The sequence below is a fragment of the Phyllostomus discolor genome, chromosome 2, assembly GCF_004126475.2.
Source record: "Phyllostomus discolor isolate MPI-MPIP mPhyDis1 chromosome 2, mPhyDis1.pri.v3, whole genome shotgun sequence".
Taxonomy (NCBI): Eukaryota; Metazoa; Chordata; class Mammalia; order Chiroptera; family Phyllostomidae; genus Phyllostomus; species Phyllostomus discolor.
Window position 1 is genome coordinate 213,316,726 of NC_040904.2, and position 22,558 is coordinate 213,339,283.

Consider the following 22,558-nt stretch of genomic DNA (forward strand, 5'->3'; position numbering starts at 1 on the left):
GACCGTCGGAGGGCACTGTGCCCTCGGACTTCCGGCCTCCGGCACGGCGGGGTCACGCCCTCTGCTGCTGAAGCCCCCCGTCAGGGGTATCTTGTCACGACAGGCCCCGCCCCCACCCCCACTGCGTCTCTCCATTAGCGACCCAAACATGCATGAAACGCAGACCCACGGGGAACCACGGCCCCGTTCGGACCTGCGTCACGGTCACGGCATGAGCCCCCACTCACGAGAAAAGCCGGCGGTGCGTCTGCGGCAGCTGTTTATTTAGAAGTCTACAGATTGGAGCTTTTAAGAAAGATTCACAAAATATTCCGTTGAAACCACATTTCTGGTTCATCAAATTTCAAATACATTTTACTCCTCTGAACAATATATCCTAGAGCTGTCTAAAACACAGCCAGGTTACTCTTCTTTATTCGTTTATACACATTGTTAATTTTTTAAAAACTAAGATTAAGATAAAAAAGTACTGACAGAACTACCCGATCACAACTACTGCTTCCCGCGCACGGAAGGGTTTTCTGTGGGTCCCCGCACCCCCCCCCCAGTCCCGTGCGCCCCGCCGGTCCCCAAACGCATGGGGGGCCTCGCCGACGGTCAGTGTTCCTGGCGACGCAGAAGCTCAGGTCTGTGGCGGGGCTCACGGGAGATTATTTCTGAATGGACAGGTCACACACAAGAGACCATTTACAAGGGCACAGGCGCCTTTAAGCATCATTTTGAAACCCCCTCCGTCGGTGGAAATGTAAAGGCAGCAACACGCCCCGCTGGACACCGGTCAGTTCTGGTCTTTCGTTTTTATCCTTTGCTCCACTTTTAATGAAATGTGTGTTGTGGGTTGTGCTCCCCCAGGCCCGCCTGGCGTCAGCTGACTCCGGGGCCCCCAGCCTGCAGGTCGTGCACTCGGAGACCCCCACAAAGGCTCTCTGTCCTTGGAGAGGTAGGAGGGGCCTGTGTCTCCCAGCCCCCCGCTGCTGGAAGTAAAGATTCCAAGAAAACACGGCAAGGATACGCACGTGGACATACCACAGGGAGGGCGTGTGCAGGAAGGAACACGGAATGGAAATGACAATAAAGCTTCTACGACATCGAGAGGAACGCTACACGTCAGCGAAGGACAGAGGCCCCGTGAGAAGACAGCAAAACGATCCGCAAAACTGGCCGGTCTTCGCTCCGGTCCGCGTGCTGGCCGCGGGCTCTCCGGAGAGGGAGCCTCCACCACACGCAGGGCATCAGGGTTAAGAGCCGTAGCGGTCCTGAGGGGGGAGAGCCCAGGGCAGAGTCACAGACCCTGTGCAGGGCCCCTCACCCCCGCCGCACGGCCCTGCCACTCCACTGCAGCTGCCCCAGGCGGGGACTGCGCAGCTCCTGGGCGGGGTGGGGGGTGCGGGGGAGGGCCCAGCAGTGCAGGCCAAGGGCTCAGCCCCGGGAGGGAGGCAAGTGCGTGCGACCGGGGCGGGGACTCTCGGGGACGGGAACTCTCGGGGCCGAACCCTGCAGGGGTCCGCAGAGTGGAGCGACAGAAGAGCCCGGCTGGGGCCTGCGTCCTCCGCCACAGGAGGGGACAGAGAAAGGGGCAGACTCTAAAATGGGGACAACCGTCTACAGACCGGGGATGTCACCTACTCAGAAGGACTGCTGGGGGCTCGGCTCCCCCAGGGACACGAAGGAGCTCTGCACTGGAGCCGGAAACCACGCCACCAGCGCAGTGGTCCAGGCTGCAGCAGCGACCACGTGCACAACACACACACACACTCTTGCTTTCCGGCCCTCGGGACGGCCACACCCAGATCGTGCCCGCGCTCCGCTCACCTGAATCGAGGTCATGACGCCGTTGGCGAAGACGGACAGCTTCCCGGCCACGGACCGCACTCCCTGCTTCAGCTGCGCCATGTCGGGCGCGGTGGGCAGCACGCTCGTGAGGTTGTAGCTCCCTGCACACAGAGGGGACCCTGGCCTGTCACTCCGCCCTGGCAGCAGGGCCGGTGCCAGGCGCTCGGGGCCTCCAGATCTCACGGCCCCGCCCCACGCCCCCAGCAGCACACACGGCCCAGGGAGGGGACCGGCAGTGGGGTCAGGACGCGGGGTCTGGCACCAGCCCCACTGTCCTGCGTGCCCTACCAGCTGCACGCCTCCCCCCCCCCGGGAGAGATGTGGCTCGGGGTCAGCAGACCGCCGCGGGGTCACTACTGGCACGGCCACCGTCCAAGCCGTGTGCCTCTGGAGAGGTTCCTGCCCTCTCTGGACGCCCGTTTCCTGCTCCGGGTGCCTAGCCTGGGACCCGACGAGGGAGTGCTCCGGGAAGAGTGGGCGGGCGCCTGCGCCTTCCGTGCGCTCAGTGTGCCTCCCCTCCCTGTGGGCGGTCCCCCCCCCCCCGCCCGAAGGGAGGGGCCCAGGAGGACCTACTATGTGCCAGACCCCGAGGGCCCTTTCTGAACGGGACTCCGTTGCAGCCTCCGTGACCCGCGGGAGGAAGGTACCATGCACCCACCTTCCGGAGGGGACTGAGGCTGAAAGCGCTGCGCAGTGTGCGGGGTCTCCGGGTTAGGGAGTGGTCAGCGTGCCGCCCCCCCCCCCCCGCCCCGGGTCAGGCGCCGCGTTCCCACTCTGCCGGGAACGCTCGTCTGTGACACCGTGTCAGGAAGGCGACTTGTCAGGCAGCCCGGGGGATGCTGCGTGGCCCCCGCTCGGGCAAAGCCTGGAAGAGCAGCTGGGGCTCTGCCCGCCTGCGGAGGGGACGAGGGCCTGGGACGAGCGTGGAGTCCGCTGTGGAGCAAGCGCGTCCCCCCACGGACACAGCGCAGACCAGCCCCCGGGCCGCCCGGCCTACCTGCCGCCTGCTTCCTCTGCTCGTCGAACAGGTCGGCCGAACTTATGGCGGAGCTCCCGGAGAGCCGCTCCAGCCGCGCCCGGGCTTCGTACTGGACGAGACGGGAGAGGCCAACGTCAGGCTCCAGCCACCACGAGCGGCTCACAGGGGGCACCGCCGAGGACCGGCCGTTCCCGTGTGTCCCACGGGCCCGCTCACGCCCCCGACGGCTGCCGGAGGCTGCCCCTCGGCAGGGCCGGCAGGAGGCAGGCGGGTCAACAACCCCCACCGGGGGCCAAGATCGGTGTGAGGGGACACGCAGGGTGACACTAGCCACCTCCGGGGGGCCGCTCCAGGAAGCCCCCCCACAGCCACTCTGTGTTCCGTGACTGAGCTCCAGTGCGGTCAGCTTCAAAGCAAGGCAGACTTCAGGGGTTGGGGAAAAGCCTAGCGACACTCTGTGCACTTTTAAAAAAACCCTATGTGTTTATTTTCAGAGAACTGGGGAGGGACGGAGAAAGAGGAAGCGAAACACTGACTGGCTGCTTCCCGTGTGCGCCCTGCCCGGGGACCGAACCTGCCACCTGGGCGAGTCCCTTGACAGGGGATCGAACCGCCGCCGCCCGGCCGAGTCTCGCCGGTCGGGGCTCGCCCCGAAATCTCTGAAACGCGGTGAACGTTCCGCTGCCCCAAATCCAATCAGCACACCTCAGCAAAGATGCCTCTGGGTGGCCCGGGAGGCCTGGCCGCGCACCAGAAACCGCAGGAGCTCCGGCGCGCTCGGGTGCCCCGGGCTGGGGAGGGAGCCTGCTCCCCCCCCCCCCAGTCTGCGGGACTGCGCCAGGACAGCACACCGCCGTCTCCGAGGAGCGACGCGGCCATCCGGAGTAAATACACCCGCCCTCCAAAATACACTGACACACGTCATTTAACCACGCTTAGGAATTACCGCATCACAGCTGTGTCAAAGTCGCCGTGGGTTTATTAAATAGATATCGAATGGATATTGGAAAGAGATTGACGGCTGCTCAGAACACCGAGGACGGGGGAAGAGACGCAGGGGAGACAGTCCCCGCCCTCCGGCCACTCCCCCGGCCGGGGCAGCGAGGTGCGGTGGGGGGTCAGGAAGCCCCGGTGTGAGTCCTCCTTCTGCTCCAGGGGCCAGGGGCCTCCCGCCCACACGGCGCCCACTGCCTGCCCCACGGCCCCCGGGCCCCGCTCCGGGGACCCGTGCGGAACTCTCCGACACTCACCTCAGCTTGGGCCTGCCTTCCAAAGTACATATCTGACGAAATGGCTTTGACGTTGCCAAACTTCTTCTGGGCCTCATCTGTGTTTTCAGCTGGCTCGTAGTCCGGCTTGCGGCGAGCAGTAGGTCTGCAATCGGAAACAGCCAAGACAGGAGCGACATCAGCCAGCTGGCGGAGGGGGGGCTTCCACCGCCACCCTGCTACGACAGAGCACTGACTCTGACACCCCCCCGAGGAGGGTGCCTCCGCGGGAGCCCAGGCGGCCGGCGGGAGGGTCCAGCGCACCCCTGGGGCCCAAGGGCCAAGCCCGCGCAGGTTAAGGAAGGTGGAGGAGATGGGCTTCCTTGCCCCCGTCATCCGTCCCCCAACGCGGCACCCAGAGAGGCCCACCTGGGGGCGAGGGGGAGGGCGGTGAGTGGGTGCCTGGATTCCCCAGGCACCCACTGTGTGGGACGCAGTGGAGGGCTGGGAACTCACCAAGGGCACATGGTCCTACTAAGCTCCTTGCAGACCCCACGAAGGGGCCCGCTCACAGGCTGCCGGGACACTCCCTCCGGAGCTCCCAGCCGGCCCACTGGGGCCGGCCAGCGCTCTGTGTGCGCCCCCACGCACCCCCCCACCCACAGCCAGCCCCCGCACGTGTGGACAGTGGGGGTGCGCCTGTGCAGAAAGCCAGCCCAGTGCTGTGCGGCTGGGGGAGAGATCACGGGCACGAGCATTTGCGGCACCGCCCGAGGAGACACACGGGAGGCTCCCGGCACCCGGCCTGGCATGGTGGGGCCGAGAGAAGGTGCCCCGCCTTCAGAATTCCCCCGGGAGGGAGCAGGGAGTGTGCAGTGGGGCGTCCACAGAGGAAGTCTGAGACAGCCCCGGAGGCCCGGCGGGGTCACGCGAAGGGGCCGTCCCCGGACAGGACTCCGGGGAATGTGAGACATCAAGGGACGGTGACACCACGAAGGGAACACAGTCCCTTTCCAGTGACTGGCCCCAGGGAGTCGCCTGACAAGGAATTCAAAATCCTCGTCGTACGGAAGCCCAGCCACTACAGGAATGCAGAGAGACAACTCAACAAAACCTGGAATGTAACACACACACAAACAGAGAAGTGCAAGAGACACAGAAATCACAAAGCAGGACCAAAAAGACCAAAAACCCCCCTGGGCTGAAGAACACGACGAGAACCGCAGCAGAGAGCATGCACAGCAGATGTAACCAGGCGGAAGGGAGACCCTGTGAACCCAAAGGTAAGTTGTTTAAAACCGTCCAGTCGGAAAGGAAGAGAAGAACGAGAGTGGAGAAGCCAGATGAATCACGGGACGCCACGGAGCAGATGACCGCTACGTTACGGGAGACGGAGAAGAAGAGGGAGGAAGGACGGAGCGCGGGTCTAAAGAAATGATGGCAGGACGCTTCCCCAGCCTGGAGAGAGGAGGACACCCAGGTAGACGGAGCTCCTGGATCTCCAAACAGATTCAATCCAAGAAGGTCTTCACAGATTCAATCCAAGACACGGCATGATAAAACTGTCGAAAGTCACAGACAGAGAGAACTTTGAAAGTAGCGAGAGCCGTGCCGGGGGCGTGCCGTGTGCCGGGAACTCCGGGACGGCTGCCAGCGGCTTCCCGGCAGGGCCTCGCCGGCGGGAGGAGAGCCGCCAGTCGTCGGCCGTCTCAGGAGGACGCTAAGGGGAGTCCTTTAGGCCTAAAGGAAGGGCTGCTCATTAGTAACATGAGATATACGCAGTATGAATCTCACCGGTCAAGTCACACGCAGAATACCATAATGGTGGTGTGTAAGTCGCTTAACTCTAGCATAAAGGTTAAAAGATGAAAATGGTAGAAATAACTATAGCAACCACAGTTTGTTAGTGGATAGGCTGTCAGCGAATGCGCAATATAAAAAGATGCAAACGGTGACATCAAAAACATAGAACGCAGGAGGGGCGAGTGAAAGGCAGAGTTTTTGTCCGTGATCTAAGTGAGGCGGTCACCAGCCTGGAACGTGCTGCTGCAACCACGTTTAACGTCAGCCTCGGGGAGATGGAGGCACGGGACCTACAGCAGGTACGAAAAAGGTGAAGAGAAAGGAACGGAATCACAAAGACAGCGACAGAGAAAGGCGTAAGAAACCTGCAAAATGAGTAGAAAATAAAGAATGGCAATAGTAATCTTACCAATCAATAGTAACTTTAAATGTAAATGGATTAAATTCTTCAACCAGAAGACAGAGTGGCTGAATGGATGAAACAAACAAGACAAGCCTGGTGGGCGTGGCTCAGGCGGTTGGAATGTGCAGGTCGTGGGTTTGATTCCGGTCGCGGCTGGCGCCAGGGTTGTGGGTGTGGTCCCCGGCTGTGGTGCCTCTCCCCCTCCCCTCCCCCTCCCCTCCCCTCCCCTCCACAATCAAAGAGCACGCCCCCCAGGTGAGGACTGAACAAATACAGGACACACCCACTGCTGCCCGGAGAGACTCCCTGAGCTTTAAGGACACGCGCAGGCTGGAAGGAAGGAGATGGAAAAAGACACTCCGTGGGAGTGGAAACCAGAGGGGCGCAGGGCAGCCGTGTTTATCTAAGACAAAACAGACTTTAAGCCAAAAACTGTAACAAGAGACAAAGGTCACCCAGTAACGATGCAGGGCCAGTTCATCAGGAGGAGACAGCAGTGGTAAACGCACACGCACCCGCCGCGGGAGCTCCCGAGGGTGCCGAGCAAAGTCTACTGGGTCTGCAGGGAGATGCAGGGGGACGCAGGCAGCGCTGCAGCGGCAACGACCCCCACACCCCACTCCCAGCCCGCACGCACCGCCCGGACGGACCGGCAGACGCGTGGAGGACAGTCCGTGCCAAGGCGGCAGCACACGCATCCTGGGCGCACACGGAGCGTTCTCCAGGATGGGTCACGTGTTAGGGCCCAGAACACGTTTAAGTCGTGTGTTAGGTCCTAACAAACTTAAGAAGACTGAAATCATGTTAAGTATCTTTTCCAACCACAGTATATAAAAGTAGAAATCAACAACGGGGAAAACTGGAAAATTCACAGATTTGTAGAGAAATTAACACATTCCCCAACAACCACAGGGCTAAAAAGAAATTTTAAAAATGTCTTGAAACCAATGAAAGTGGAAACATAACACACCCAAAGTTCCGGGATGTGGCAAAAGCGGTTCTGAGAAGAGAGGTCACAGCCAACACACACCCAGAAGGGTGCTGCTCCACGCCCTGGTCACCTGGCACATGCAAGCCCGCGCCACAAGGGGCGCCCCCGGGCCTGGCACGGTGGCCGCTGTCAAGAAGGCAGAGCTGAGTGCTGCGGGGCTCGGGAGGGAAGGGGCCCCGCACCCTGCTGCTGGGGTGTGCACTGGGACGGCCACTGGGAAACCCGTCTGACGGGCCCTAAAAAACCAGAAATATCTCAGGGCGAGGGACCCCGCTTCTGGGTGTATGTTTAGAGGGGACGCAGTCAGTGTGCTGGAGAGACGGCTGCAACCCCCCGCTCGCTGGAGCACGACTCACGACAGCCAGGGCTTGGAGACGCCCGAGTGTCCGCAGGGGCAGGGTGGGGCAGACGGGGGACACACGTGCACCCGCACGCTCACCACACACGCACGCACACACACACACACACACAAAACCCCAGCATAAGGGGGTAAACTAACAGGTGAGGCAAACGTGGTTCTTATTGATAATGTGTACACATGCCACTTCCCTTTTTAAAAACAGCGAACAGGTCACTTTTAAAAAGCCTGAAAATTCTAGCAAAAAAAACCAAAAAACCCACGCCCGAACCACACGACACTGGAAGGGCGTCTCCGTGTCAGACGTTGTTCCCCCCCAGCCCCACCGGCGCTGAGCAAACGCTGACCACGCCGCCGCGCCTGGACGCGGCTCCACACTACGGGGGCGCAGGGCCGGTCGGGTGCATGTGCGCCCCAGTCTCCCGGGACGAGCCCTGGTTGTGCCTGCTGTCCCAAGGTGACCCGACAGTGTCACCTTGCACTATCAACACTCCCGGCTTGGACAGGAAGTGAAACAGTCCTCCACGCACAACGCCCCGAACCCCCAAACCGGAGGCGGCTCTTCGCCCGGTGCAGGGGAAACAGACCCGACGATGAAGAGGCGGGAGCGCGAGCACATGAACGCGTCGAGAGGCCCCGAGGAGAGTCAGACGGTCTCGACAGACCGGTCGCTGCGCAGTTCCCCTTACCGCACCCTCTGGGAAAGGTGAGGCCAGAAAACGGCCCCGACGCCACGAACACCCTTGCAGCAGGGGAAGGAACTCAGTCACGAGCCCGGAGACGTCCCCCAGGGGATGGCCGCACCCCCGGGCCCTCGCACCTGTCCGGGGGGCCCGAGGCTTTCAGGGCCGCGTCCACGTCCCTGGTGCTCTTCTTCCAGTAGGCGTCCGCTCTGCCGTCGTCCCAGCTGGAGAAGGAGCCGCTCCGCAGCTCCAGCGGCTCGTCCAAGTACCTGCAACACACGAGCGGAACAGGCACTCCGGAGGACCCCCTGGAAGGGGCACGCAGCCCCGGCCCGCCCGGTGAGACGGCCACGGCGCTCCGCTCGCCTGGCCCTTCTTCCACCCATCTCCAGGGGCGGCGGCCCCGGGCAGGGTGGGTACGGAAAGCAACGGATCGATGTTGCTCTCTCACACCAGTGTTTCTCTCTCTCTCTTTCCCTCTCTCTAAAAATAAATACAATCTTAAGAAGAGATGAATATGAAACAAAAAGGCAGGGACCCTGATGAGCTAAGCCTGGGGGGGGGGGGGAGGTAAGAACAAACACGCCCTTTTCCCTGGCAGAAACAGAGCGAGAGAGAAGGGGGAAGCTGCTGTTGGAGACAGACGCTGTGACCTTACGTGGGCGGCAGAGAGAGCAGAATCCCCGAGTGTGGCTTCTGCCTTCTCCGGCCAGAGGGTCAGCACGGACGAACGTCGCCCACCAGCCTGCTCTGCGGCAGGAAGACGTGCGGCGTCCCAAGCGCGTCTGGGCCCCAGCTAGAAGCTGGCCAGGGGCCCCCCCTCCCTGCCGCCCCGTGCGGACTGGTGGGGGGCCAGGAGCCGCAGGAGCCGCGGGCCCTGCCCAGAGGGACAACGGCTGTGACTGCTCTGGGTGGAGACCCAGGCGACGAAGCGACCTGACGTCACCCCGGAGAAGGGGGTTGGAAAGGGGTGGGAGGGTGGTGTGTGGGCCTAGGGAGTTGCCTGCAACCATCTGAGGGACTTACTGGTAAGGGCCCAAGGGAAAGAACTAAGACCGATTCAGTGAGGAAGGTAAAACAGCTCTGTAAGTCCCTGGGAGGGGCTGGCCCCTTTCGGGGAGGACACGGGGCTGGGGGCGGGGGACACGTTCAGTCCCTGCTCCTGCGGGGTGGCGGACCTGAGCGCAGAAGCCCAGGGAGGTGAGGACGTAGGGGCGGCCTGGGGGTGGGGGGGCTGCACAGCCCCCCGGAGGGTGCTGGACGGGGCGGCGGCGGGGGCGGGGGCGGGGGGACCGTGGGGCACTGGGCTGGGGGCCGGGGAGGCTGGAACTTCAGGGTCTTCAAAACCCCGAGGTGCAGGGACTCGGGACTTTGCAGATTTAGTGTCACTGTTTAAGGAAGTAAAATGTTCGCTCACATAAACCAAAGCGCTGGAACCAAGCGGCATCGGATTTTAAGAAAATGACTAAAGTACTCAAAGCGGCAGTCTCCAGGTCTCATCCCCACATTCTGACTGACCTTCTAATGTCCTGGTCTCCAGACCCTAGTTCTCGATGCTTTGTACTCGAACTCTGCCCCCGCTCTGCCTCTCCCAACCCTGAGACCCCGGTCGTCCCTCGGCGTCCCTCGATGAGAGCGCCCTCGGGTCGCACGTGCGGGTTCGAGAGCCGGACAACAGCCCGCCCCCCGCCCCGAGGGCCACGCTGGCCACAGAGGGCCGAGCAAGCTGTCTCAGCGTCCCCGTTCCGTACTCAATGTTCAGTCACACTGCGTCCTGGAAATACTGGGACTCGATAAAAGACAGAAAACAAAGTCACGGCTGACCTTATTTCTAACAGAAACAGCCCTCTTTCATAATTCACGATACTCAAGCTCTAATGGGCTAATGAATAATTTGGGAGCCATGAGAGCTCGCCGTGGGACGACCAGGCCCGCCTTCCGCGAGGCCGAGCGGCTGCACCGGCCAGACGGCGCCCCTGCCCTGCACACAGTGGGTCCGGACGGCGCCCTTGCCCTGCGCACGGTGGGTCCGGACGGCGTCCTTGCCCTGCACACAGTGGGTCCGGACGGCGCCCTTGCCCTGCGCACGGTGGGTCCGGCCCCAGCCCCAGCCCCAGCCCAGCGGAGGCCAGCGCTGCTGCACCACAAACAACACACCGAGGCCTCGCTGGCAGGCATCCAGCAAGAGCAGTCGGGGTGAAAACACCACCTGCGCCCAGGTTCTGAACACAAATAACTGCGTCATGGCAACGACGGCCCTCGGGGCCGGCTCTCCCGGCCAGGCTCCCGGAGAGGCAGAAACCCACAGCGGTTCTGAGCTGCTGACTGGCCGGCCGGCGAGGCCCCTGGGGAGCCCGTCGGTGGCTGGGAGCAGGGATTCCCCCCCGCCAGGTGTCTTGGGGACGCTTCCCTGTCCCCCGGCTGCGCACCAGCGGTACTGGCTCAACCTGAGACTTGTCCTCTCTGCTTCCCAAGGGGCGGATGTCGAGCCCACACCGCCACCCGGTGTCCTCTGACCACGCGCGCTCCCTCGCCACGCGTGCGGCTGACACGCTCCGCCCTGCACGCCGCCTCCACGCCAAGCCCCACCCCTCCGCCAACCCGGCAGGACGAGCACGCAGACGCCTCCCGGAGGCCCGGCCGGTGCTCCCGCTGAGGGAGCCGGGCTGGTCCGCGGCACCGGTCACTCCCACCAGGTGAACAGGGAGCCCGCCGGCTCCCTGAGGGGCTGACGGCGGACACTGCGAAGCCAGTGATTTTTTTGTTTTGTGTTTGTAAAATGTCTGGACTCGAAATAACTTGAAGCTATGCTGAGAGATTTTCAAGGACAGCCCTCTCCAGACACTCGGACGAGAGCGTGATGAGCCCACCAGTGTCACGTGTGTGAAGCCGCTGCACGCCTGGGTGACTGCCACACAACTGCGCAGCCCCTCGGCGCGGCTGCCTGGGGGCCTCCTCGTGAGCACCACCCGCTGCCGACGACAGGACACGTCCGGGTCCCCCAGTGCCAGCGTGCAGGCGGCCCTCGCTGTGGTTTATTCAAGCGTCTGACAACAGTAATTAAACATTCAGATTGAGCCACGCGTCTCTTGAATTGGGTTTACCTATGATGACAGCAGGGAAAAGGACATCAGTGACAGACAAGCACCACCCCAAACGCTCTGCCTGTATTAACCCCTTGGACCCTCGCACCCCCCGGTGAGGTGGCCGCGGCCAGTGCCCCCGACTTCTGGACGAGGACGCTGCAGCACGGGGAGGGTGGACGACTCGGCCGAGGCCACGCCATCATTAAGTGGCCGAGGCGGGGTTCAGACCCCGGTCGCTGGTCCCGGGGCCTACATGCTCAGCCCCTCGCTTCCCAGCTGCCGCCTGCCCCTGCCGGTCGCACCCCAAGTTTACTTGGCGCCCTTGTAGCAGGACTCTCCCTGTGCTGGTCAGGTTGCTGGAGGAACCTCACGAGTGAGACGATTCAAGTTCAAGCCAGCTCTCCCTGCCCTCGCAGCCGCCAGAGCCTGACCACCACCCTCTCCATGGTCGGCCTCACGCCTGGTCGGATGGCGAGCGCTCAAGGACGGGGAGCGGGGAGGGGCTTTGTCCCGGGAGCCCTTCAGAGTGCCAGCAGCGCTTCTTTCACTTTAATTTCTGTACTTTTTACCAGATTTTATTTTTGGTTTTTAGAGAGAGGGGATGGGAAGGAGAAAGAGAAGGAGGAAAACATCAATGGGCAAGAGATACATTGATTGGCTGCCTCTCGCATGCACACCCCCTGCTGGGGACCTGGCCTGCAGCCCAGGCATGTGCCCTGACCGGGAATGGAACAGGAGACCTTTTGGCTCACAGACTGGCACTCAGCCCACAGAGCCACACCAGCCAGGGCGGACAGCAGTGTTTTTTATTAATAAATACGCACGCACACACATACACACACAGAACTTACTCTCACTCCGCGCTGCCCCCGAGACCCCTGAGCGGGCGTCCTGAAACGAGGCGTCCGCTGCAGCCGACCGTGAGACGCCCCAGCCCGGAGCCAGGGCCGCAGCTCGGCACCCGTCTCCGGGGGGGCGGTGGCACGCTTCTCCTGCTCCCCGTTTTAGATGAACCCCGCTTTCCTACCTTATCACCAAGTGTTTCCATGCTAGCAGACACTGCCCACTTACAGATGGGCCCCCAGTTTTTTTCAAAGGGCACCCCTGCCTCCAGCCAAAGTTGTTAAACACAGCAAAGTGAACTGATCTGTACTTGCTCCTAACGCAAATAAATGGACGCGCTCACACTAGCCACTGCTTTTCAAAACACCCCTTGCGGATGCTTTTTAACAGGTTACCTGGAGCTGGAGGTGAAACAGGACTCCTCACTGTCCTCGCCGTACTGTTTCCGAGGTTTGGCCGCGCCCGGTGACTCCTGGTCGATGGTCTGCATGTCGGCCATTGCCGAGTGCGAAATGCCACTGGGAAGCACGGGGAATAAGATGGGGAGAAATTACGGTCGTTTGCTCGCACAGACACTTGTGTTCACCAGGGAACGTTTTAGTCTATACTCTCAACAAAGACTCATTGACTGGTGAGGTTAAAAACAGGAACAGTAAGAACATGTTTTTTTGGCATGGACATTAGTGAGGACTGTAACTAGTTACACAAAATACGGTCACACACTTCAGTTCCGCCATGGCGTCCCCTGAATGACAAGTCAGCCCCATTTCCCATTTCCGAAAAATCAAATCTGGGCGTCTTCATGCTAGACTGAACACCAGTGTAAAGCAAAACAGAGAGAAGAAGGCGGCAGCTAAGGAAGTACTGTGCAGGCTGAGGACGGCAGGACGGGTCCGCTCGGGACCAGCGGACCGGCCGGAGCCCTGGGGTCAGAGAGAGGCGAGCGAGCGAGCACGTACCTCCGGCCGTTCCCGAGCCCCATGCCCAGCCTCTCGGACTCCGCCTTCTTCTTCCCGCTCAGGTGCGCCCGGGGGTCCTCTGTCTTCATTTGAATCTCAAGGTCCTTGTAGGCCAATCGCAAGGATGAAACGCTGCCGGAAAACCACACGCTCCTTAGTTCCTCGTCCCTTCCGTGCCCTCCAGTGAAGACGCTCAGCAGGATCAAACACACTCGGTGCACACTCGGCGCACACTCGGAGCCTGTGCGTCTCTCCACAGCGAACGGACGACCCTGGCGGCAGGCTGGCACTTGTGAGAGGTCTGCTTTGAGCAGGCGCTCAAGGTAATTTGAGTGAGTGGTGGTCACTTTTGGTCACTGCTGCACCTACACTCCTGGCCTAGTTTACGTGACCTGTTACCATGTAACAACAGCTTGTGTTACCTGTTATGTGTAACGACGTATGCCACCATTATTTCTATACAGGATCGTGAAAAGCAGAATTTCTTACTTGGGCTGATATTTCATTACACTTCCACAATGCACGTCAAAGTATGAGGTTAGTTCCCTGGTTTCTTCTGGTTTGAGGCAAAAGTACGTGTACACTCAACCTTACACATGGAGGACTTAGGAAGGGCTCACTAACTGCCCCAGACGCTCTGATTCACAGGAACGTCTCCCACAGGCGCTCTGTCTGTGACCAGGCTCCTGGGAGCACTCGAAATGGAACAGTCGCTCCTCTGCCAACAGGTTTTCCTGCACAACCAGCCAGAAACTGAGTGTCTCTTCATCAAACACCTGCCAAAAACACACCAAAATGGTGTATAAAACACGCCCCTCACTCTCACATCTCCGAAAGTGCCGCAGCTACTCCATTCTTCATAGAGAACACTGCGCCCCCAGTGGCCGTAACGAGAGTGCCTGATCACACCGGTGAGAGGGCAACAGAACCTCAGGGGCTGAAAGGCAACCGGCCACCACACTGGGATTTCTAAGCTGTCACTCAGCTTATAAAGTTGCGTAAAATGCCACGAATGCCTCGTAACCCAGGCGCTGTGCGAGCTGCACAATAACACAGATGCACTTCGGTGCAGTAACGGGAACCACGACCGAGTCTGCCGCTGAGGAAGAGGAGCCCTCCTCCTGAGGCAGGCAGGGCTCCGTCATTCCGTCCTCCTCGGCAGTCTGTCCGTCCTCTTCACTGTCAGCCCTCCAGGGCGGCTCACGGCAACACACGCACTTGACCACCCAGGGAAAAAGTGCCCCTTCAGGTGTGATTTGGAAAGGAAACACCAGGTCTGTTTAAAATCAGGAACCGACACCGCTGTGGGAGCAGGTTCTTCTGGAGGACTAATGGATGGGGACGGAAGGGTTCTCCGGGGGGAGGTCTGCCTCCCGAGGACGCCGCCCCGGGACCCGGATGAGGGACAGGGCCCGCACCCGCGCTCACTGCCCGCCGCGCCCTGGGGGCACCGCACTAATGCAATCAGGCAGCCGGGCCGCGAGTTTCTCAGAACTGCTGGAGCCCTTCCCAGCACCAGCTCCAGGGAGGGCTGGCGAGACACTCAGCTCCAGCCGGGGGGAGCCCGCTGCTTCCCCACTCCCTGGGAACTGGGCGCGGCACTCGGGTGGGCTGAGCACCTGCCGGCAGGCGAGGGCGAGGGCACGGCAGGGACAGTCCGGTTTCACAGTCTGGTGATGCTGGAAACGACACTGTCTGGCAGCTTCCTGAGCTGAAATAACTTTATTTACTATAACAAAGTCAGTAACTCCATTACCCTGCAGACGAATAACCTTCTCACGTCTTAGGGGTCACGCACACCCCTTCTCGTAGCGGGCACATCACCAGTCTGGCAACCCCGAGCCGCGGCAGGACGGGGATTCAGGCATATTTGGAACAGGGCCAAGAAAGCTGTCCACACGGGGTTCCCCAAAGAAATTCACAAGCACCTACGACCTGTGCCTTCGCCCCCACAGCCCATCGAGCAGCCCTAACAAAGGACACGAGTCAAGGCCGGCGCTGCTGCCCCGTGCGCAACCAGCCGCCGCCACCTGCCTGCAGGCAGAGCGCTCTCGTGCGGGGCTCGCCCGAGCCAGGGGACAGAGCCCGCTCCGACCACCAGGAGAAGCCGTCACACGCTCAGATTTACCCTCCCTCCCCCGGGCTCAAACACCTAGCTGAGAGAAAGTACAGTGACGTCTGAGACAGCTAACACTTTACACAAATCTTTTCAAACCACGTTTAAACCTAAACGCGGTTGTGTGCTGCCCCCTATGTGCCAGGAGTGGAATGACAGCGAGAAACGCAGTTGCAGGTCCACTCAGGGCGCTGGCGGTGCGAGCAGCAAGGCATCACGGAGCCAGGACGGGCGCTTCCCGTGCGCTGGGCGCCGTGCGATGCACTTTCATGCACATCCACCCAGTTAGTCCTCGGAACCGCCTCATACGTGCTCTAGTTTTCATCCTGCAGTCTGTCGCCACTCGAGCCAAAACTGAAGACACATGAAACTTCGAGAAGTGCCGTGTGACTGACACAAACACGTGAGAACAGGACTCCTAGCCGCCCTTCCCTCCGGGCTGTGCCACGCTCCCGGGGCTCGCTCACAGCCGCTCGCGGGCACGTCCCAGACACCCACGTTTCTCCTCTGCTTCCTCCAGTGCTCGCTAACACCAGCCTCCTCCCCATTCTCTCCGTCCCGGCCGCCTTGAGCCCGGCGCTCCTCACAGAGGGCAGGCGACACTGCCCCCTGCCCTCACGGCCCCTTCCTCGTTCCAGCCTCTCCAGCCCAGGCCTGTCCCCTGCACACGCGGGCCTTAATTCCCTCTTTTTCCTTCTCTTCCCTCTCCCTTCCCCCCTCCTCCCTGCCGAGTGGGACTCAACCCCTCTGAACGGCCACACCCACGGCCTTCCCTCGTGGATTCAGAATTCCGGTTCAGTGGGGTCTCACGGTATGAACACTTTTCTCATTATTGATATAATTCACATAATATAAAAGCCACCCTTGTAGAGTACATCACCCAGTGGTGTTTAGTATGTTCGTAAGGCGGGGCCGCCGTCACCACCACCGAATTCCAGAGCATCTTCACCCCCCCCTGCAAAGCAAGCCCCGCTCCCATTACCGATGACCTGCTCTTCCCTGCCCCTGCCCCTGCCCCCGGCCCGGGCAGCCCCTGGCCACCTCCCACCTGGGGCTTCGCCTGCTCTGGACACTTCATACACACAGAGTCGCGCACGTGTGGGCTCTGTGCCTGGCTTCTCAGCACAGACTTCCCGAGGTTCGCCGTGCCGTAGCACGAGTGAGTGCTCTGTTCCCCGCTGTGGCCGAGTGACATTACGTCGTACAGACGCACCGCGTCTTGTTTGTCCCTCACCCGCTGGTGGCCATCTGGGTCGTCTCTACTTTCTGGCTACGGGGTTCGTGCTGCTATGAACTTCCACACACAAGTTTCTGTGTGAACGTGTGGACGTATGTTTCAACTTCTCGTAGGAGCAGGACCGCTGGCTCATACTTTATGTTTAACTCTTTACCTTGCCACCAGCAATGTATAGGGTTGCAGTTTGTGTACATTCTTGCCAACACTTGCTACTGTCTGTCTTTCGGTTGCAGCCGCCTAGTGACGGAAGTGGTGTCTCCCTGCGCATTCCCCTAATGACTAACGGTGCTGAGCACCTTCCCCGTCCCCACCTGTCCTAACGCGCCTCTCCCTTCCTGGCGCGGCCGTCCCCGTCCAGGAACCGTCACTGCGTCCCCTTGCCACGGGCTCTCTCCCTTCCAGACCACACATCGCTGTGGTATTTGTTCTCATAAAACTAAATTTCACATTACCCTCCTCATATCCATGTAAAAATAAGTGGCGTTACCAAAGTAACTCTGGGAGTCGCTTTAATTAATAGTTGCAGTCACCAAAACCGTGCTGCTGTAACTAAATTAAACTTACATCGATTCTTCCTTAGGCGCTGTCCTGGCCAGGTCCTCCTGCTCCTTCACCTTATCCGCAGCTCGGGCTTGTTTCTCTATCTCATTAAAGCACGTGTTCGCCAGCTTCTGGGCCCCCAGACTGCCTTTCTTGGCCCCGAGCTGGAAGATACACGAGACCGCATCTGTCCAAACTCGGACGGTTTGTGGCAACGGCTAACGCTCACGGCAGGCAGGCGCTCCACACCCGTTCCCTTCCTCGGTCCCCACGACCCCGGGAGCGGGCATCGCTCTGCTCCCCAGTCGCCGGAGGAGGAGCCGAAACTCATGCAAGTGAAGCGGTCGCACAGCCAGTTAGTGACGAAGGCAGGATTCAAACCCTGGCACCTGCCCCCAGGGCACGACACCTGACAGCACCCCCCCCAGGTGGCACTGCAAAGGGAACAATAACAGAAACCCCCAGGGCGCCTCTGCTGATTGGTTGGTTGGTTGTTTTTTTAGTTTCCTCATCAACGGGGCAATGTGAAGCACCAGGCCTGGAACATCTTCACTTGGTGCGACGTTCACCTCACTGAGCAAAACACAGAGTCCGTGGCCAGGCCAGACTGACTATCTGCAGCTCGGCTCCCACCCAGTGAGGACAAAACGGCAAGGGGTGGGGTGGGGGGGGCGCTCCCAAGTGTGGGCGCCGCCCAGAGCTGAACCGTCGGCGCCGCACACACACGTCATACTCACTCCTTTTTTAGCTTGGCTTGGCTTCTTCTTTATGATGGAAGAAACCTCTGTCAAAAAAATGAAAAGTAGAAAGTCAGACAAATAGAAATACATACTTTTGTATTTTTAGTGTTTCTTTTTAAAAAACTCTAAGACAGCGCACATTTTTACTTAAGAGGCTAACATTTCCCGCACCGGGCCGTCATCCAGAAGACAAGCGCAGGGTGGGGCACGGGAAGTGCCGCCGCCGGCCACGGGGACGCTCGGTGATTACTCAGCAGCAACATGGGGATAAACCGGGCTCTGTGCGCCCCCGCCCGTCGCCCCCCTCCGGTGCCGCCCGGTGCAGGGGCGCACTCTACGAGAACAGAGCTTCACCGGGGTGGGGCCCTCGGTGTTCCCTCCCACACAGCGCCCCAACCCAGAACACACGTCTTCCGGACCCCACGCTGCAGAGGACAGAAGAGCCTGCGCCAGCCCCCCCCCCCCCCCCCCCCCCCCGCTCCCTTCGGGTGGTGCCTCACACTCATCAGAGCACACTCTCCCAGGAACCTCGGCCTCCGAAAACTTTCAGAGTTCTTTCAGAATACCCAGTCAGCCGGGCATTGCGTATGCGGCTAAAGCAGCAAGTGATGTGCTTCTCCGCCTCCAGTTACGTACAGATTTTATCACATTAATCGATGATCTTCAGTTACGTACAGATTTTATCACATTAATTGATGATCTTCAGTTACGTACAGATTTTATCACATTAATCGATGATCTTCAGTTACGTACAGATTTTATCACATTAATTGATGAGAAACATAAAGCATGTTATTTTAGTATCGTTACTTTCTAAAGTGCACAAAAATATGTAACACTTTTAGAGAAAGTTTCTAAAATATTGTTTTTTGGGTCAACTTTAATCATAGAATATATATTTTGTTTTTAGAATCACGGGGAAGAGACTCAGTAAAAATAAAATGTTAATTTTTTTTTTTTTACAAAGCTGAAAACGTGCTGTACGAGGAAAAGACAGCATAAAACCACCACCACCACCAACGAGGGGTCGAGGTCTTCAGCCCTAGCGAGAGGACACCACCCCCACCTTGAGCAGGAAAACGAGGCCCGCTGACACCTTTCCATCCAGGACGCCCAGCTCCGTGTTGCAGTGCTCACGGAGCCTGCTCCCAACCTCCTACAAGGCTCCTAGTGCGCAATGAGAAGATCTGAAACACTTCTAACGGTCATTTTTCACTAAAGCAGTTGCTTTCCAGTGACTACAGTGTAATGCGCACCAATCTCAGATTATACTTCCCTGGTAATGAAGAACTAAAGACTACGTTGGCCTGTTGTCAAATCAGCAAGAGGAGAAAGGGCCACGAGCCCCTGAGCACACAGGCACGGGGACTGCCCTGCCCTCTGTGGGCCCTGGGAACACAGATCAGCCCCACACAGTCACCGCAGGCCACCAGCACCGGCACCGTCCCGCCCAGGTCCCCGGGGGCGCTGCACCGGGGCACAGCTACCGGGCCGGCTCACACAGAGCGGCTGAATAAATCTCACTAGGAGATTACAGACTAGTAATCATGGTGCCCCGTGCTGTATAAATTCTAGGCAGAATGCAAAGACAAGATTCATTTTTTTCCTTAATGAATCTCACTCTCTAAATCAGAATATTCTTAAAAAAAAAAGATTTTGTTTATTTGTTTTTAGAGAGGGCAAAAGAGGGAGAAAGAAAGGGGAGAAACACCAATGTGTGGTTGCCTCTCACATGCCCCTACTGGGGGCCTAGCCCACCAACCCAGGCATGTGCCCTGACTGGGAATCGAACCAGCAACCCTTTGGTTCGCAGGTTGGCATTCAAGCCATTGAGCCACAGCAGCCAGGCCACATCAGACTATTCTTATGCACATTACCTAAGGCAGCCTTGGTTGGCACGTTAAGACCTTCCACACTTGGTCCTTGCTCTGGTCCACCTGCAGGTTAAAAATATTGATATTAATGCAGAAAATATACTCCTCAAGCTTGCTTTTGAATATGTAATACATTCAACTTGCTGAGTACTACCTATCTTATCGCATTTTTTCAATGAGTCCCTTTCTTTTAGCTCCATATCCTATTTTATCATTATAAGAATTTTGATTTAAAAGTGCATTAAGAGAGAAGTGCATTTTTTATCCAGTTGCTTTACAGAATAAAAATCTTAGTGGCCTCCCTACTTACTGTCACATTCGGAATTCCGTCTGACAACCCCGTTTTGAAGCACACTGCTCTCAGACAGCTAGTACCTGTGTGGCACGTACACCCAACATACGGCGGTATCTGGAAACTCTGACACCAACGATACCAATGATGGAAGCCTACATTTTCAGTTGCCAAGCAACCTGCCCTGTTTTCTAGTTGACCTAAAAAATGACCCCGGTTAGGAACTCTATTAAAGTCTTTACTTAAAAACATTCTGCGATTTTAACTGTATTACTTTAAAAATGGGTAAACATCATGCAGTACATCCACGCGACGGAACGTTATTTGGTCATTAAAAAAAAAAAAACACCGACACATGCTACAACATGGATGGACCTATAAAAAACTGTGTTAGGCGCAAGCATCTGGTCACAAAAGACCGCCTACTGTCCGACTCCACTTCCACGAAGTGTGCAGGGCAGACGGAACCTCACACACAGAGTGCAGACTGGAGGCCGCCGGGGGCTGGCAGCTGGGGCAGGAAAGAAAGGGGAGCGACTATTAATGAATATGGGCTTTTTTTGGTAAAGTTATATTTTATTTAACTTATTTTGAGAGAGAAAGAGACACCAATTTGCTGTTTCACTTATGCACTCATTGGTTGATGCTCGTATGTGCCCTGACTGGGGATCGAACCCACAACCTTGGCGTATGTGGACGACGCTCCCACCAACTGAGCTACCCAGCCAGGGTGGAAGGGGGTTCTTTGCAGGGTGATGAAAATGTTCTGGAATTAGTGACGAGGGGGGCACAACCTTGTGAATATACTTAACTCCACTGAATTGCATACTTCAAAGGGTGAATCTTATGGTGCGCGAATGGTATGTCGATAAAGCTGTCATTTAAAGAGGGGCACGCCCGGCAGAGGAAACGCAACTGTTTTATTTTTGCAGATACTAGAAGGTAAACTCTGGTGAGGGCTTTTAAGTCGGCAGAGGAGGACGAGGGCAAATGACAGCGTCCTGCAGAAAAAGGGCCGAGCGCACGGCTACCGAGCTCCGCCTCCGGGCTGGGGACCGTGCTGGGTGGGCCTTGGGGGGAGAAACAGCGGCAAGGGAGGGCCCCCCAGCAGAGCACTGAAGGCCTCACGTTCTATTTGTTAAAATTATGCTGTTCCCCCCCTTCACAGGGCAGTCCTTCAGTTTACTTAGGACTGCTCCGGCCGCCCAGTGCTGGCGGACGCGATGCTGGCTTAGGCCCTGAGACAGCGAGTCTCCCTAACGGCTCCTTCAGCAAGACTCTGGCCCTGGCCGGGCGGCTCAGGTGGTGGGGGCGTCGGAGCAACACCAAAAGGGGGCAGGTGTGACTCCTGGTCAGGGCAAACACCTAGATGGTAGGTTCGGTCCCTGGCAGGGGCGTGTAAGGGAAACTGATCAATGTTCCTTCCTCACATCGAGGTTTCTCTCCCCGCTGCCCCGCTCTCTAAAACCAGTACACACAGCCTCCAGTGAGGATTTTTAAAAAACAGAGAAGAAAAATTCTGGATGGAGAAGAGACAGGAAAAGTGCTGTTACAGGTGCAAAAGGAGAGGGGTTCTAAACAATAAAACCTTTTAGGAGAAACTCTTCAGGGGTTACTTAAAAAATATTTACAAGGACAAAATCCTGTTCTGCATTTAGTTACCTTTGTTTTCTGTTGCTACAATGAGCCGAGACACCGACACCGGGGCGTGACAGGTTATGTGGCTCTCACACAGCAGCTAACCTTCAGTCTCAAAAGGCCTTTTATACTACTAAGTTGTAATAGTAACAATGTTCAAATGACCGTCTGTATTTCAGAAGCTACAAACCCCAGTCTTTCCTCTGTTGGTCGGGAGTGTTGGAATCAGTTTGTCTCTTCCCCCTTATGGATAATGACAAACCAATCCCCAGCTCAGGTAGATTCGTTATCTTTTTTTTTTTTTTTTACCACTCAGACGGTGTTCTCTCCCTCTTACTTTCTCCAAAGAGAAAGAAGAACGATCATCAATGGCAAATGGCAGTTGCCGAAACAACACCAAGAGCCGGCTTCACGCTCAGGAGAGAACACTCCATCTCCTCCTCGTGGTTTCGGGTGCTCTACACGTTCAGAGAAACTTCTCTAGTAACAAACTATAGAAATGATCCCTGAAAGTATAGTCTTTGGATTCGTTATCTTAAAGAAGAATTTCTCGTCCTGGCTGGGTAGCTCAGTTGGTTAGAGCATCATATCTTGATACACTAAGGTTGTGGGTTCAAACCCCAGTCAGGGCATATACAAAAATTAACCAATGAATGCAAAAATAAGTGGCACAACAAATTGATGTCTCTCTCTCTCTCTCTCAAAATCAAAATAGGAAAAAAAAAAGAGAATTTGGGCACTCACAGTCTAGCGGACTCACAGTCTGGTGGACTCACAGTCTGGCGGAAGGGGGAGGCTTAGGGACACATCAGTCCCTGAGGCCGAGGCGCGCTGGGCCGCGAGGAAGGCCCACCGTCAGCGTGGTTGTGGCCGGGGTGCTCGGGGGTTCTCGGGGAGAGGACTGGGAGCCGAGGCTCCAGGAAGGAGGCGGCCACGTGACAAGCGGGCCAGAGTCCCACCCGAACCCAGTGGAAG

The 22,558-nt window shown here is 58.1% G+C and overlaps 1 protein-coding gene and 1 non-coding gene across 3 annotated transcripts in view; both read right to left on the bottom strand.

The window, feature by feature from the left end:
• Nucleotides 1-242: 242 nt before the first annotated feature.
• Nucleotides 243-22,558, bottom strand: part of ARFGAP3 (ADP ribosylation factor GTPase activating protein 3) — a 40,518-nt gene continuing 18,202 nt past the window's right edge. The window contains exons 7-16 of one of the 2 annotated variants that reach the window (XM_028532548.2): nt 19,657-19,716; nt 17,777-17,823; nt 17,064-17,203; nt 13,147-13,278; nt 12,583-12,705; nt 8,396-8,527; nt 4,063-4,186; nt 2,831-2,921; nt 1,813-1,934; nt 243-1,256 (exon numbers count right to left, since the gene is read on the bottom strand). In XM_028532548.2, coding sequence (XP_028388349.1) covers nt 1,239-1,256; nt 1,813-1,934; nt 2,831-2,921; nt 4,063-4,186; nt 8,396-8,527; nt 12,583-12,705; nt 13,147-13,278; nt 17,064-17,203; nt 17,777-17,823; nt 19,657-19,716 — 989 coding nt within the window. In that variant the 3' untranslated portion in view covers nt 243-1,238. The remainder of the gene's footprint in view (nt 1,257-1,812; nt 1,935-2,830; nt 2,922-4,062; nt 4,187-8,395; nt 8,528-12,582; nt 12,706-13,146; nt 13,279-17,063; nt 17,204-17,776; nt 17,824-19,656; nt 19,717-22,558) is intronic. The other variant, XM_036019706.1, reaches the window with a different exon arrangement.
• LOC114514326 lies at nt 21,891-22,105 on the bottom strand. The gene has a single exon (XR_003686031.1). It is a non-coding gene; the product is annotated as a small nucleolar RNA U3 (small nucleolar RNA).